Genomic DNA, 12,762 nt, shown 5'->3' with positions numbered 1-12,762 from the left:
GGTAGAATACCTTATTGCTGACTGTAGTCACCATGCTGAACATTAGGTCTCCAGAACTTATTTATCTTTTACCGGGAAGTTTGTACCTTTTGATCAATATCTCCCCTTTTCCTCTACCCCTAGACTCTGGTAACCATCATTCGACTCTATGTTACTATGAGTTTGACTTTTTTAACAATGGAAAATTATTCAGCCTTAAGAAGAAGCAAATCCTGCCATTGGTGACAACATGGATGAATCTGGAGGACATTTTGCTCAGTGAAATAAGCCAGACATGGAAGAAAAATATTGCATAATCTCATTTGTATGTGGAATTTAAAATAAATTCCAGGTATTTTTCTGAAACTCTATCACCTCTATTGGTAACCAGGGAAATGCAAATTAAAAATAATAATATACCATGTAAGTTACATGAACAGATGGCCCAGAGTCCCACGCCACCTTTCTACGCTGCACCAACACTGCTCTCTAGATTACATCTATAGTTTCATGGAGTATTTCCTACAACGAGTTAATGGAGGACAAAAGAACGTCAGGCCTGGTAGATGATGTGTTGGCTTGATATTTTGGTATGAGCTGAAAATGGACTTTCACTGCACTGTGCCTACTTAGGAGTGGCCTTTAAGGACAGAGAGGGGGGCAGAGATTCAAGTAGTATATCCTTTAGAAGGAGGGAAAAATGATCTGAAGCAAAGATATGCGTGCACTCTTTGATCGTGATAAGCGGCTAGACTGATTTGCAGGACCTGAAAGGGATAACATTGGAAAATCAGAGGCAAGCAGGTGTGGGAGGAAAGCATGTGAATGGCGCCGGCCTGGTGGCTCAGGCAGTTGGAGCTCCATGCTCCTAACTCCAAAGGCTGCTGGTTTGTTTCCCACATGGGCCAGTGGGCTCTCAACCACAAGATTGCCGGTTTTACTCTTAGACTCCAGCAAGGAATGGTGGGCTGTGCCCCCTGCAACTAAGATTGAACACAGCGCTTTGAGCTGAGCTGCTGCTGGCTCAGTTGGTTGGAGCGCGTCCTCTCAACCACAAGGTTACTGGTTTGACTCCTCGACTCCTGCAAGGGACAGTAAGCTTGTGCCCCCTGCAACTAACAATGGCAACCGGACCTGGAGCTGAGCTGTGCCCTCCACTACTAAGTTTGAAAGGACAACAACTTGACTTGGAAAAAGAGCTGGAAGTACACACTGTTCCCCAATAAAGTCCTGTTCCCCTTCCCCAATAAAATATTTGAAAAAAAAAAGCATCTGTATGGATCTATGTATATACATAAAATAACCGGCAAAATAAATATTAGTTCCATCCTTTATTCAGAAAAGTTAGATAATTTGTCCCAGATCACAACCCTAGTGACAGGGCTATGGAGGAATCCAGATAAGAGGAGTAGAATCCAGTTGTCTGACTTTTAGTCTAATGTTTTTCTATTATTATAGCAGGCAAAATGTAAAGCTAAAAACCAGTACGTGCAAGAATCTTTGGAATATCAACAACCTTGCAAATAAGAATTCTATTCTTTGCCAAATTATCAACTAAGTATGATGGTAGAGTTAAGGCATTTTCAGAAACTGAATGTCTGAAAAAATTTACCCTCAATACACTATTTCCCACAAAGTTATTGAAAGTTGTATGTTTTCAAAATGAGAAAATAAAGCAAGAAAAATAGAGAAGACGACATGGGATATTGGAAACTGGTGTAAAATACAGCAAAGAGGTGAAGGGAATTCCCACATGAATCATAGAGGATAATTACACAATGACAATTGTATGCCAAGCATAGATGCCATTGTACTGTTGTTTAACTTGAATGCTGAATACCTGGGTGAACTGGGTTCATATTCTTGTTTGGGCTTGCTTGCTTTCTCCATGTGCTGATGAAGTTGCAGCTCTGCTCTCACTACTCTAGGTCAGCTGAGGAAACTCATTTCACTCTTTGGAAGTGTTCTGTTTTGCCCCTCTCCTGAAAATTGGAGGGAGGGTATTGGGATCTAGGAAAATGTCCTGGCCATATTCCTGCTGGGTATCCATTTCTTGGCTCATAAACATAACCCTGCCAGATGCCCCAATTATGATGAGACCTCTGTTTTCTATGTAGGACTAACTTATGATTCTATCCCACAGCTTCCTCAAAGGGCTTTTGTAAACCTGTAGTAAGCCAAAGCAAGACTAGACCCAGAGACTCTTTAGCTTTTCTCCTGGGAGCCTTCGTCTAACATGAGCAATTAATATTTTTTCCTTTCACAGCTAGGTTTGTGCTTATGGCTCAGTTTTTTTAAAAAGTAAACATTTTTAGAGATAAGTACATTGGTTTATCTTCAAGTTTATTTTCAAAGAAAATTCAGTATAGTGATTACTTCTAGGGTTCAGGGAATGTAAGTAGAGAGGGTCCTAGAGAGGACTACTGATATCTTGGCAGCATTCTCTTCATAACCTGTGTGCTGAGTACATTGGAATTCTTTTTCTTTTTCTTCAATACATGTTTTATGTACTTGAAATTCTACTTTAACAAATGTTTTACAAGATCTGACAATTAAATTCACAAACTCATCCTAGAAAAAGTGCTGCATATCTCATTGCTGAATATCACGATGGTCACCTTTGAAGTACTCCCTTTGGGAAGCTATGCACCGACACCAGCACCTAGTCCACCCTTCAAAGCAGTTTTGGAACTCTTTTTCTGGAATGGCCATCAGAGCTGTCATCATATTACCCTTGATGTCCTGAATGTCATCAAAATGTCTTCCTTTCAATATTTCCTTTATCTTCGGGTAAAGAAAAACGTCATTGGGGGCCAGATCAGGTGACTAGGGAGGGTGTTCTAATACAATTATTTGTTTACTGGTTAAAAACTTCCTCACAGACAGTGTCATGTGAGCTGGTGCATTGTCATGATGCAAGAGCCATGAATTGTTGGCGAAAAGTTCAGGTTGTTTTCATCTAACTTTTTCATGCAGCCTTTTCAGCACTTCCAAATAGTAAATTTGATTAACTGTCCAGCTGGTGCAAATTCATAATGAATAATCCCTCTGATATCAAAAAAGTTTAGCAACATCGTTTTGACTCTTGATTTGGCCGTTTTTGGTCATGGAGAATTGGCTGACTTCTATTGTACCCTTAGATGCTTTGTTTCAGGGTCGTATTGGTACACCTATGTTTCATCACCAGTGATAACACAGCCCAAAACATTGTCTTGCCTCTGCAAAAGGTCTTGGCTTCGACTCTCCTTTTCTTTTGTTCATTGGAAAGCTCCTTCGGGACCATTTTTGCACACACCTTTCTTACGCCAAAATTTTCAGTTAAGATTTTCCTGTTTCTCTATCAATGTTTATTGGTCTGCTGTGTTTCTCACAGTCAGCCAATGATTTTGATGCACAATTCAACAAATTATTGCAATTTTTCATCACTTCTGCTCATCACTGGCTGCCCTGACCTCTCTTCATCAGTGATGAGTTTTTCTCCCCCTCAGAAAAACGTTTAATCCATTTGTACACTGTTTTCTTCATGGTATTATCCTCATAAACTTGGATTAAAATGTCCCTGATTTCACTTCCACTCTTGCCAAGTTTAACAGGAAATTTAATGTTTGTTCATTGCTCTAATTCAAGCTCAGACATTCTCGTGACGGCCCACAAAAAATAATAAACGCCACAGCAAGACCCCATCACACGTGATATTAACACAGCTATGAGACACTGATATACCAAGGTTCTGAAACCTTACCGAGCTGTTTGTACAGCGCTGCCAATGTAAGTGCATGGTGGCAAGTTCGCGAACTTAATTGTCAGACCTTGTATATATGCTTTGGTATATATGAAAATATTTCCCCCACACACATCTTCTTAGCAAATTAGGAATATGAGGGATTTTCTGATAATGCTATCCGTGGAAAAATTTAGCAGCATTTTTTCCCATTAAAATGAAAGATGAAGCCTGCTGTCATCACTTTTATTCAGTATTTTACTGGAGATCTTCACTATGAAATCAGAGAATAAAAAATTAGAGTAATAATTGGAAAAGAAGCCTAAGATTATCCTTATTTAAAGATCATACATGGAAAGGTCAAAGAACCTATAAACAACTGTTATAACTAATAAATTCAGTAATGTTTATATATAAAGACCAATATACAAAAATAAAGAGTATTTCTGTAATGAGCAATAATTCAATTAAAATGTAATACAATTATATGTCAATTATATATCACTAAATGTAGAAAAACTATAATAGAAAAAATATTTTTTAATATCCACAAAACCAGAAAGTACTTTATAAATAAATGTAAATATATTTGCATAGCATTTATTTGAGAAAATGGTTATTGTTGAATGACAAAATGGAAGACTGGAAGAAATTCATAATATGAAGACATCAATTCTTTAATTAATTTAAAAATTCAATACAATTCCAACAAAATCACAACAGAATTTTTTTCTATAATTTCTTAATTTTAATATTTTATTATAAAATTATATGGAAATGCAAAGAGCCAAAAATTGGTGAAGAAAAAGAAGGTAAGGGGCCCTTCCCTGACAAATAGCAAGGAGTATTATAAAGTCAGACTAATTTACACAATCTTCTAATGGTCCAAGAATTGATAATAGATCAATGGAACAGGACAGAGGCAGCAGAAACACACACACACACACATAAATTAGATTATGATACAGGTGGAATTACAAATCAATAAGGAAAGAATGTACTTTTAATAAATGGCACTAGAAACTTTTATCCATATGGGAAAAACTTACAGACTTTAAATGTATCTTAATCTCTAAATTACATAGCCACTATTACACAATCTAATATATATATATATACATACACATATATATACACATATATATGTGTGTATATGCACACATATATATGTGTATATATATACATACATATATATGTGTGTGTATGTGTGTATGCGTATTATGTGTATATATGTATACAGGTATATACATACATATATATGTATGTGTGTGTGTGTGTGTATATATATATATATATATATATATATATATATATATATATTTGGCATCCCTATACATATACACATATATGTATACACACACACCAGGGATGCCAAAAAAATGTAGACAAGGGAACACTTTAGTCAAGGTTGCTCAAGCAGTAGTTCACCATAATCAGAAGAGTCTGGACACTGATGGTAACCACTTTGAGCACCTCTTATGATTGCAGAAGTCAAATATGACTTGTATTCATCTTTAGTTATTGGTATATATTGAGTATTACAATTTTAATACAGTTTTCCTTTGGCACCTGCTGTGTGTGTGCGTGTGTGTATTTAAGCCAATTCTTTGTATTTTCTTTTGATTTAATTTGATTAAATATAAAACAAAAGAGTAAATGAGTGACTAGCCTTAGAGGAGACTGTGGTAAATTCAGCTGGGATGCCCCTTTTAGAGACACTGTTTACCTTCATTTAATTATTGCCATGCAAGAAGGTGGACGCTCTACTACCAGATTGAACCATGTTAAAAAGAGAAGCAGGAGATCTGGAATTTTGCATGAAATTGTTAACTATTTTTAAAGAGTAAGGTGCTATTTGGGCCAAACAACAGTATCTATATGGTCTCTGATGGAGAATACTTAACATTTTCAATCAAGGTACTGACATGAGCAGATTTTGGCAAGAGATGTTTATAATGGTGACTAATGGTGAATGGACAATCTCTGTATACCTATACCAGATGCTGAGTTGAAGACGAACATATGTCTTATTTTATTCTCACAAGTATTTGGGTAACAAATGCAGTGCCTCTCCTTTAACTACCATGCTATTTGGAAGGCAGCAATTTCAACTCATGACCTTTCCTTGGAGGACCTTTTTTTTAAAAAAAAAATTTTTATTGGGGAACAGTGTGTTTCTCCAGGACCCATCAGCTCCAAGTTGTTGTCCTTCAATCTAGTTGTGGAGGGTGCAGCTCACTAACCTGTGTGGGAATTGAACCCGCAACCCTGTTGTTCAGAGCTCGCGCTCTAGCCAACTGAACGCTCTGGCCGCTCCTCCTTGGAGGACTTTTAAAAAAGTTTTTTGGGTGGTTTTAATCAGTGTCTTTCAGTTCTCTTCTCTGAATAACACAGTTTTTCCACATTAAAGAAATCTAGACCTCAAAATAATTTAATAAGGCATAATAGTTTAATAAGTGAAGTTAACAAGAGAATAGCTCTTAATTACTTGGAGGGAGAGTCTTTTAAGAAAATACAGCTTGAAAAAAGTCTATAAAGAATAAAATTGATAATATTTCAAGTTGAATATATATATACATATAAATGTGTTTTCAGAATCTATTGAAGATGTTATTCCTGCAAGGAAGCTGAAGAACTTTTATCTGGGTGTAGCAGAGCACAAGGATATTTCCAAGTTGGTCCTCCTCTTTTCTTCCTGTGTGAACTCTCTAAGAAAGGTGGCTCATGACGCCCTGCAGGACTTTCAGAAGTACAAGACACTCTGGACAGAGGACCGAGATGTGAAAGTGAAGGTGTGTTTCTGCTACCTGTGATGCAGTTTGGGTTAGAATTGTTAACATCTAACTTGTGGGGGTGCACCAAGAAAATATCAGGGATAATGACAGGAACTCATGAGCAGAAGTCAAGAACTTGTAAATGCCAAGCACCTAACACATTATATCATGTGTAATTCTCACACTGACACTTTGAGGCAATTGGTAGTCATGAGGCTCAGGCAGATTTCGCTTAATTAGCTGAAACAATTGAGTACCAGTTATATTCCAGACGCGTCAGGAAGCCAGGTGTTCAAGGGTGTATCACATTTACCCAGACTGAGCTGTATTTTTGGTTAGAGACTCAAGGAAGCTTGAGAACTCTGAATAACCATTCATGTTCCTTTGTGAAATTCCCTCACATAGCCTCCTTTTCCGGTACAGTCAATTCATCCCTTCCCTTACTGACAGCACGTACGAGTGGAAACGTATATAAGCAAATGCAATTTTCTAACTTAACTATTATAAGTGTAAGATTTATACTGTCAAAAAGCTAAAGAAAATGTTTCCTTACTACAGGAGTTTTTGGCTAACAACCCCTCTCTGACTGAAATCAGATCGGAAATTCTGCACTATGCTACTTTTGAACAGGAGATTGATGAGTTGAAGCCTATTATTGTTGTAGGAGCTCTTGAATTACATACAGGTATTTAAAAAATATGCAAAATATCTGTGTTTTCACATGAAATGTTACTTAGAAAGCAGTTATTAAGCTACCTTGGTACAATATTATAAATATTAAATATTTCTGGAACACTAATATTATTCATATATGTGTTATACATATAATATGTATGTTATATATTATTATTTATTTTATACATACTATTATACTAAGGTGGCTTAATACACTTAATATTCTGCAAAGTTTCTCAACTGGCAGACCCAACAACTGAAAGTACAGATACAACTCTTTCAGATTACTGTGAGGAGGGGGTTGAGTACCAGAGATAGGAGTCGGTTTGAGGTTTCCTGAGAAGTGAATCCATTTGGGATTAGAGTATCAAAGGATGATGAGACAACCACTTAATGTCTGACACAAAAAGCTCAAGATGACTTTTTTGCTGACTACAGTGAGGGAGAGCTATGCTGGACAGGCACAATGTTCCCAGTTGATCATCTCATAGAGGGTGGCCCGGCAGCATGGAGGCCAAGGATTGTGTGTGTCTATCGAGGCTAACATCGTCTGCAGAAGGATGCTTGCTCAGGGGACACTGTTGTTGATTGGTCGGCACTCAGTGGCCGGCTTATTGAGTATGTTCCATCTGATTGGTTGACATTCAGAAGGGAGGGGCTGACACTGATTGGCTTGCAAATGTATGTGAGCTGAAGTGAATTGGTCTATGGTTTGGGTTTAAAACTGGTTGTGGTGGCTACTTATTGACATGGTTACAGAGATACAACCAGCCTTAAGTTTGTGAGGTGATTTTATTCTCAGAATATATTAGAATGATCTAATTTACATCACCTTAGGTAGATTTTCAGATCTATCCTCAAGCAATCAGGGTAACTGTGGCTCTCAAATTTGACTACCAAGGTTACTTGATCCCTCTTCTGCTGGTGATGATAATGTGCCCACCTCATGAACTACTTCATATGAAACACTTAGCATCGTACCTGGCAAACAGTTGATGTTCAATAAGTACTGACTACTATTATATCTATCAAGAAGGGATTTAATTTGGAGAAGCACAAATACTTGAGGGGATTATTTAGCTAGAATTCCAAAACTATACCAGGGGCAATACTTACCAGGACTTCTGTAGCGTTTTAGAAACTGTACTCTACCTATTAATGTCCTACCGTGTTTCCCTGAAAATAAGACCGGGTCTTATATTAATTTTTGCTCCATTAGGGCTTATTTTCAGGGAAAGTCTTATTTTTTCATGTACAACAATCTACATTTATTCAATTACAGTCATGTCATCTTCTTCTGGAACATTGTCATAATGTAGTAAATGTGTCCATCTGGCTGAGATCTTAACTGGGGCTTATTTTCCGGGTAGGTCTTATTTTCAGGAAAACATGGTATTTGTTTCCTCCTAGTGGTTAGCGCTATGATCCTTAATACAAAAATCACCTGTAGCAGTGTTCCAGTTGGCCAAGCACTTGACTTTAGAGAGAGGAAACGGAAAAATGGAATAGGTGACAATAGTTATAAAGAAAGGGGAAGGTGGGCTGAATTCCCGGGGCCTAAGGAAAAGGAGAAAAGAGGCCCAGGAGGTATGGCCCTCACAACCTCAATCAACAAGAGGGCTGTGTGTCTCTTCTCAGGATACACTTTCCTCAGCTCCCTATGCTTTTCGGTTTAACTCTTGGAAGGTGGGAGGAGTAGTTATTTTCCAAGCTTGGTAGAGCTGGGGATTTTAGGGGTACTGGGAGGAGAGAATGGAGGAATGGGTAAGGATTGATAAGCTAGAGTTGACTTGTTAGATCTGTTTTGTTTTCAAGGAACAGAAACCTGTTTGAACTATGTTGAGGGAAAAATGGTATATCCCAGAATCCAAGATGCAACCGGGCTTTAGGAATGGACCAGAACCAGGGACAGTGTAGGAAACTGAGGAAATCCTTTCTCTTCTTCCCTCTGTGCATGGCTTTTTCTGCTTCCCAGGCCAGAGGGCACCATTCCAAACTCTCAAGAATGGATTCTGAACAGTATCTAAAAGATCAAGATTGCTACAATCAGGCCAGATACAGGGTCAGGTTATACATATTCTCTATCTCTGTAGATGAGTTCGGGAGTGACATAACAGGAAAATGGGCAGGTCTGGCAGACAAACAGTATATGACACTCCACTCTATGGGGTAACCTAGAAGAAGATGGGGGATGAGTGAGGGCTGCTAATGGGATGGCCAGAAACAGCAAGATTCACGTTGGACAGGACAAGAAGTAATTTCTGAAATTCTTCTCCATAGACTTAGCGTCCTCATGCACAGCATATCATACTCCCTGGATATAGGAATTAAATCTTCAAAATCTAGTAACCTTACAGCACATTTAATTCAGGCTACTTATCAAGTGCTCAATAGCTGTGTGTGGCTAGTGGCTAGTGACTATCAAATGGGACAGTGCAGTTATAGGTGCTCAGATTACACATAAAATGAATCCTTTCAGAATGTCAGTTGTATTCTATTTTGATCTTTTCTTATCTTCACCAGAGCCAATGAAATTGGCCTTATCAATTGAGGCTAAGGCGTGGAAGATGTTACTCTGCCGATATCTGAATGAAGAATACAAAAAGAAAATGTCAGACATGATAACATTTATTAATGACTACTTGAAAAAGTTATCTAGACCTATTCGTGATTTAGATGATGTCAGGTTTGCAATGGAAGCCTTGTCTTGTATCCGTGATAATGAAATTCAAATGGACATGACTTTGGGACCAATTGAAGTAAGAAACAATTGCACTTTTCATTCTTGAAATGCTATTTTTTTTTTTTAGAGACACTAAAAATTTGATTCTGTTTACATATTTCTTCATTTATTTTATGGTACTGTCTGCCTATTTCTCCTTTGTGAGGTTGGTGTCCTTGAAGGTATTTTGACAATTATCAACAGCGTACAGTATACAAAGTATTAATAGATTAATAATGCTGTACTGGTACAGACAGAGTTCATTATGTTTTTTGCTGGCACCAACATTTGACGGAAGGGAATGGTTGCACTCTCTCACATCAGTCCCAACATGTTAGGCAACTTCCCCAAAGTTGTCCTTAGAAACCAGTTATAGGCCTCACTCGTGGCCAGTGGCATCCCATGGGCAGCACGGTGGGAGCAGTCCCCTTTGGCTGAACAGTAAACTGTTGGAACTTAGATCAGCAGAAGATGCTGTTAGGGAAGAGTACTGTATTCATTTTTCTATTGCTGATATAACAAATTACCATAAACTTAATGGTTTAAAACAACACAAATGTGTTATCTTAACAGTTCTAGAGATCAGAAGTCTGAAAATGGGTCTTACAGGGCTAAAGTCAAGAATGTCAGCAGGGCTTCATTCCTTCTGGAGGCTCGGGGGAAGAAGCCATTTTGTGGTCTCATCAGCTTTTAGAGGCTGACTGCACTCCTTGGCTCATGGCCGCCTTCCAGCAATTGCATCACTCCTACCCTGCTTTGGTCCTGACTCCTACTCTCCTGCTTCCCCCTCTTTCTTTTATATGGACCTTTGTCCTTTGTCCTTTGTTATATGGACATTGAGCCCACTGACTTAACCCAGGATGAGTTCCAGGATAATTAAGTTCTTTAACTTAATCAAATCTACCAAAACCCTTTTGCCATGTAAGGTAACATATTCACAGGTTCTGGAGATTAGGATATAGACAATACAGTCTATATACTTCTCACAAGTATTTTACATATACCTGTTAGAATTTTTGTCTCATGGACATAATAAAAACCAGACTCTTAATCCATTTTATTACTGTTTTTTAAATCTCCTATAGACAACGCACTCCCTTATCTCCTGCATGCCTGGGGAATCGGCATTCCCACTGTCTCCTCTGGTACCCAGTGCTCACGATTGAGCATTGGTCTCTTGAACCCCTTTAGAATTTATACTCTGGTAGCTAATGAACTTCATATCTTTGAACTTACTACTTCTTGCAATCCTAGTATTTGGGAATTTGGGGTGCTGACCACTCATTCCTTAAATTATCATATCAATTTCTTTCCTGACTGCAGAAGTTCAATTTTTCAGCATAAATTCTTTTGGTAAAGGCAATTACCAATCCATTCCTTTAATCATTCAAGTTTTCTTTTCCTTCAGGGTGTCTCCCACAGCATTATTTCATTCCATTCCCTATATAGGCAATCCATAGTTTATCAGAACATCAGAAAATATTTGGCATGGTGTCAACACAAGATCAAGGAGGAGATAGAGGCAGAAAATGAGTCCAGGGATATTTTCTAGGATCTCGGTGTACTCTGCTTACATCTCCATCAGAATCACCTAGGCTCTTACTAAACGCAGATTGCAGGGCCTAGACTCGAGAGTAAATACCAATGTCAGTGAGAATCTAGAGGTGCTCCTTATACACGTTTAATTTTGGAAACAACTCTTCTGGAATATGCTCTCTTCTTCGAAGGCATAGGAATGTGTTTCTAGAAGACATCTCAATCATTTGGCAATTGCTTTCCTTGTGATGTTTCTGAACTCCACCCTCACTCCACAGGAAGCCTATGCTATTTTAAACAGATTTGAAGTTGAAGTAACCAAGGAAGAATCAGAAGCAGTTGATACCTTGAGATATTCTTTCAACAAATTGCAGAGCAAAGCTGTAAGTACATACTTAATTCTTATTTTTTAATTTATAAATTCTTATTTAATTATTATAGTGACTTACTTAAGTCACCGTCTCCTGAAAAACTATATTTCATACTTTTAAAAAGCTTAATATGTTATTTTACTGTCTTTATCAAGACATAATTCACATACCATAAAATTTACCATTTCAAAGTATAGAATTCAGTGATTTTTACTGTATTCACAGAGTTGCACAAACAACATCACTAATGTTAAAGTGTTTTCATCACCCCAAAAGAAACCCCATACTCATTAGCAATTACTTCCTATTTTCCCCCTCACTTTAGCCCTTGGCAGCCACTAATTTACTTTCTGTTTCTATGGATTTGCCTTTTCTGGACATATAATGTAGATAGAATCATACAGTATGCAGTCATTTGTGATTGGCTTCTTTCACTTAGCATATTGTTTTCAAAGTTTATCTGCCTTGTCAAATGTACCAGTATTTTATTTTTTCTAATGGCTAATGATTTTGAAAATCTTTTCATGTACTTATAGGCCATTTGTATATCTTTGGATAAAGGTGAATTTAAATCCTTTGCTTGTTTTTAAAATTGGGTTATTTATCTCTTTATTTTGAATTGTAAGAGTATTTTCATATATTCTAGATAGAAGTCCCTTATCAAAGGATTTGCAAAAATTTTCTGTCACTCCGTGGGGTTGTGTTTTCTCTTTCTTTATGGTTCTCTTGAAGTAAAACGTTTTTAATTCTGATGAAGTACAATTTGTCTAATTTTTCTTTTGTTGCTTGTATTTTTGGGATTGTATCTAGGAAACCATTGCCTAATCCAGGGTCATGAAGATCTACAACTATGTTTTCTTAAGAGAATTTTATAATTTTTTTTTAGGCCTCTGATACATTTTGAGTTAATTTTTGTATATGTTGTTAGTTTTGGGTCCAACTTCATGCAAAAGTAAGTGGATATCCAGTTGTCTCAGCCACTGT

At 37.4% G+C, this 12,762-nt stretch overlaps 1 protein-coding gene across 1 annotated transcript in view; it reads left to right on the top strand.

Annotated features, from left to right (window-relative positions):
* The window catches only part of DNAH8 (dynein axonemal heavy chain 8), a gene marked incomplete at both ends in the record, with an annotated part of 336,864 nt that overhangs the window by 100,486 nt on the left and 223,616 nt on the right, over positions 1-12,762 (top strand). The window contains 4 exons of the mRNA XM_081042394.1: positions 6,296-6,492; positions 7,033-7,159; positions 9,673-9,908; positions 11,686-11,790. Coding sequence (XP_080898520.1) covers positions 6,296-6,492; positions 7,033-7,159; positions 9,673-9,908; positions 11,686-11,790 — 665 coding nt within the window. The remainder of the gene's footprint in view (positions 1-6,295; positions 6,493-7,032; positions 7,160-9,672; positions 9,909-11,685; positions 11,791-12,762) is intronic.

This window comes from Rhinolophus hipposideros (assembly GCF_964194185.1).
Source record: "Rhinolophus hipposideros genome assembly, chromosome: 3".
Classification (NCBI taxonomy): Eukaryota; Metazoa; Chordata; class Mammalia; order Chiroptera; family Rhinolophidae; genus Rhinolophus; species Rhinolophus hipposideros.
Note: the sequence above shows the minus strand (reverse complement) of the source record. Positions and strands in the feature narration are given on the sequence as shown.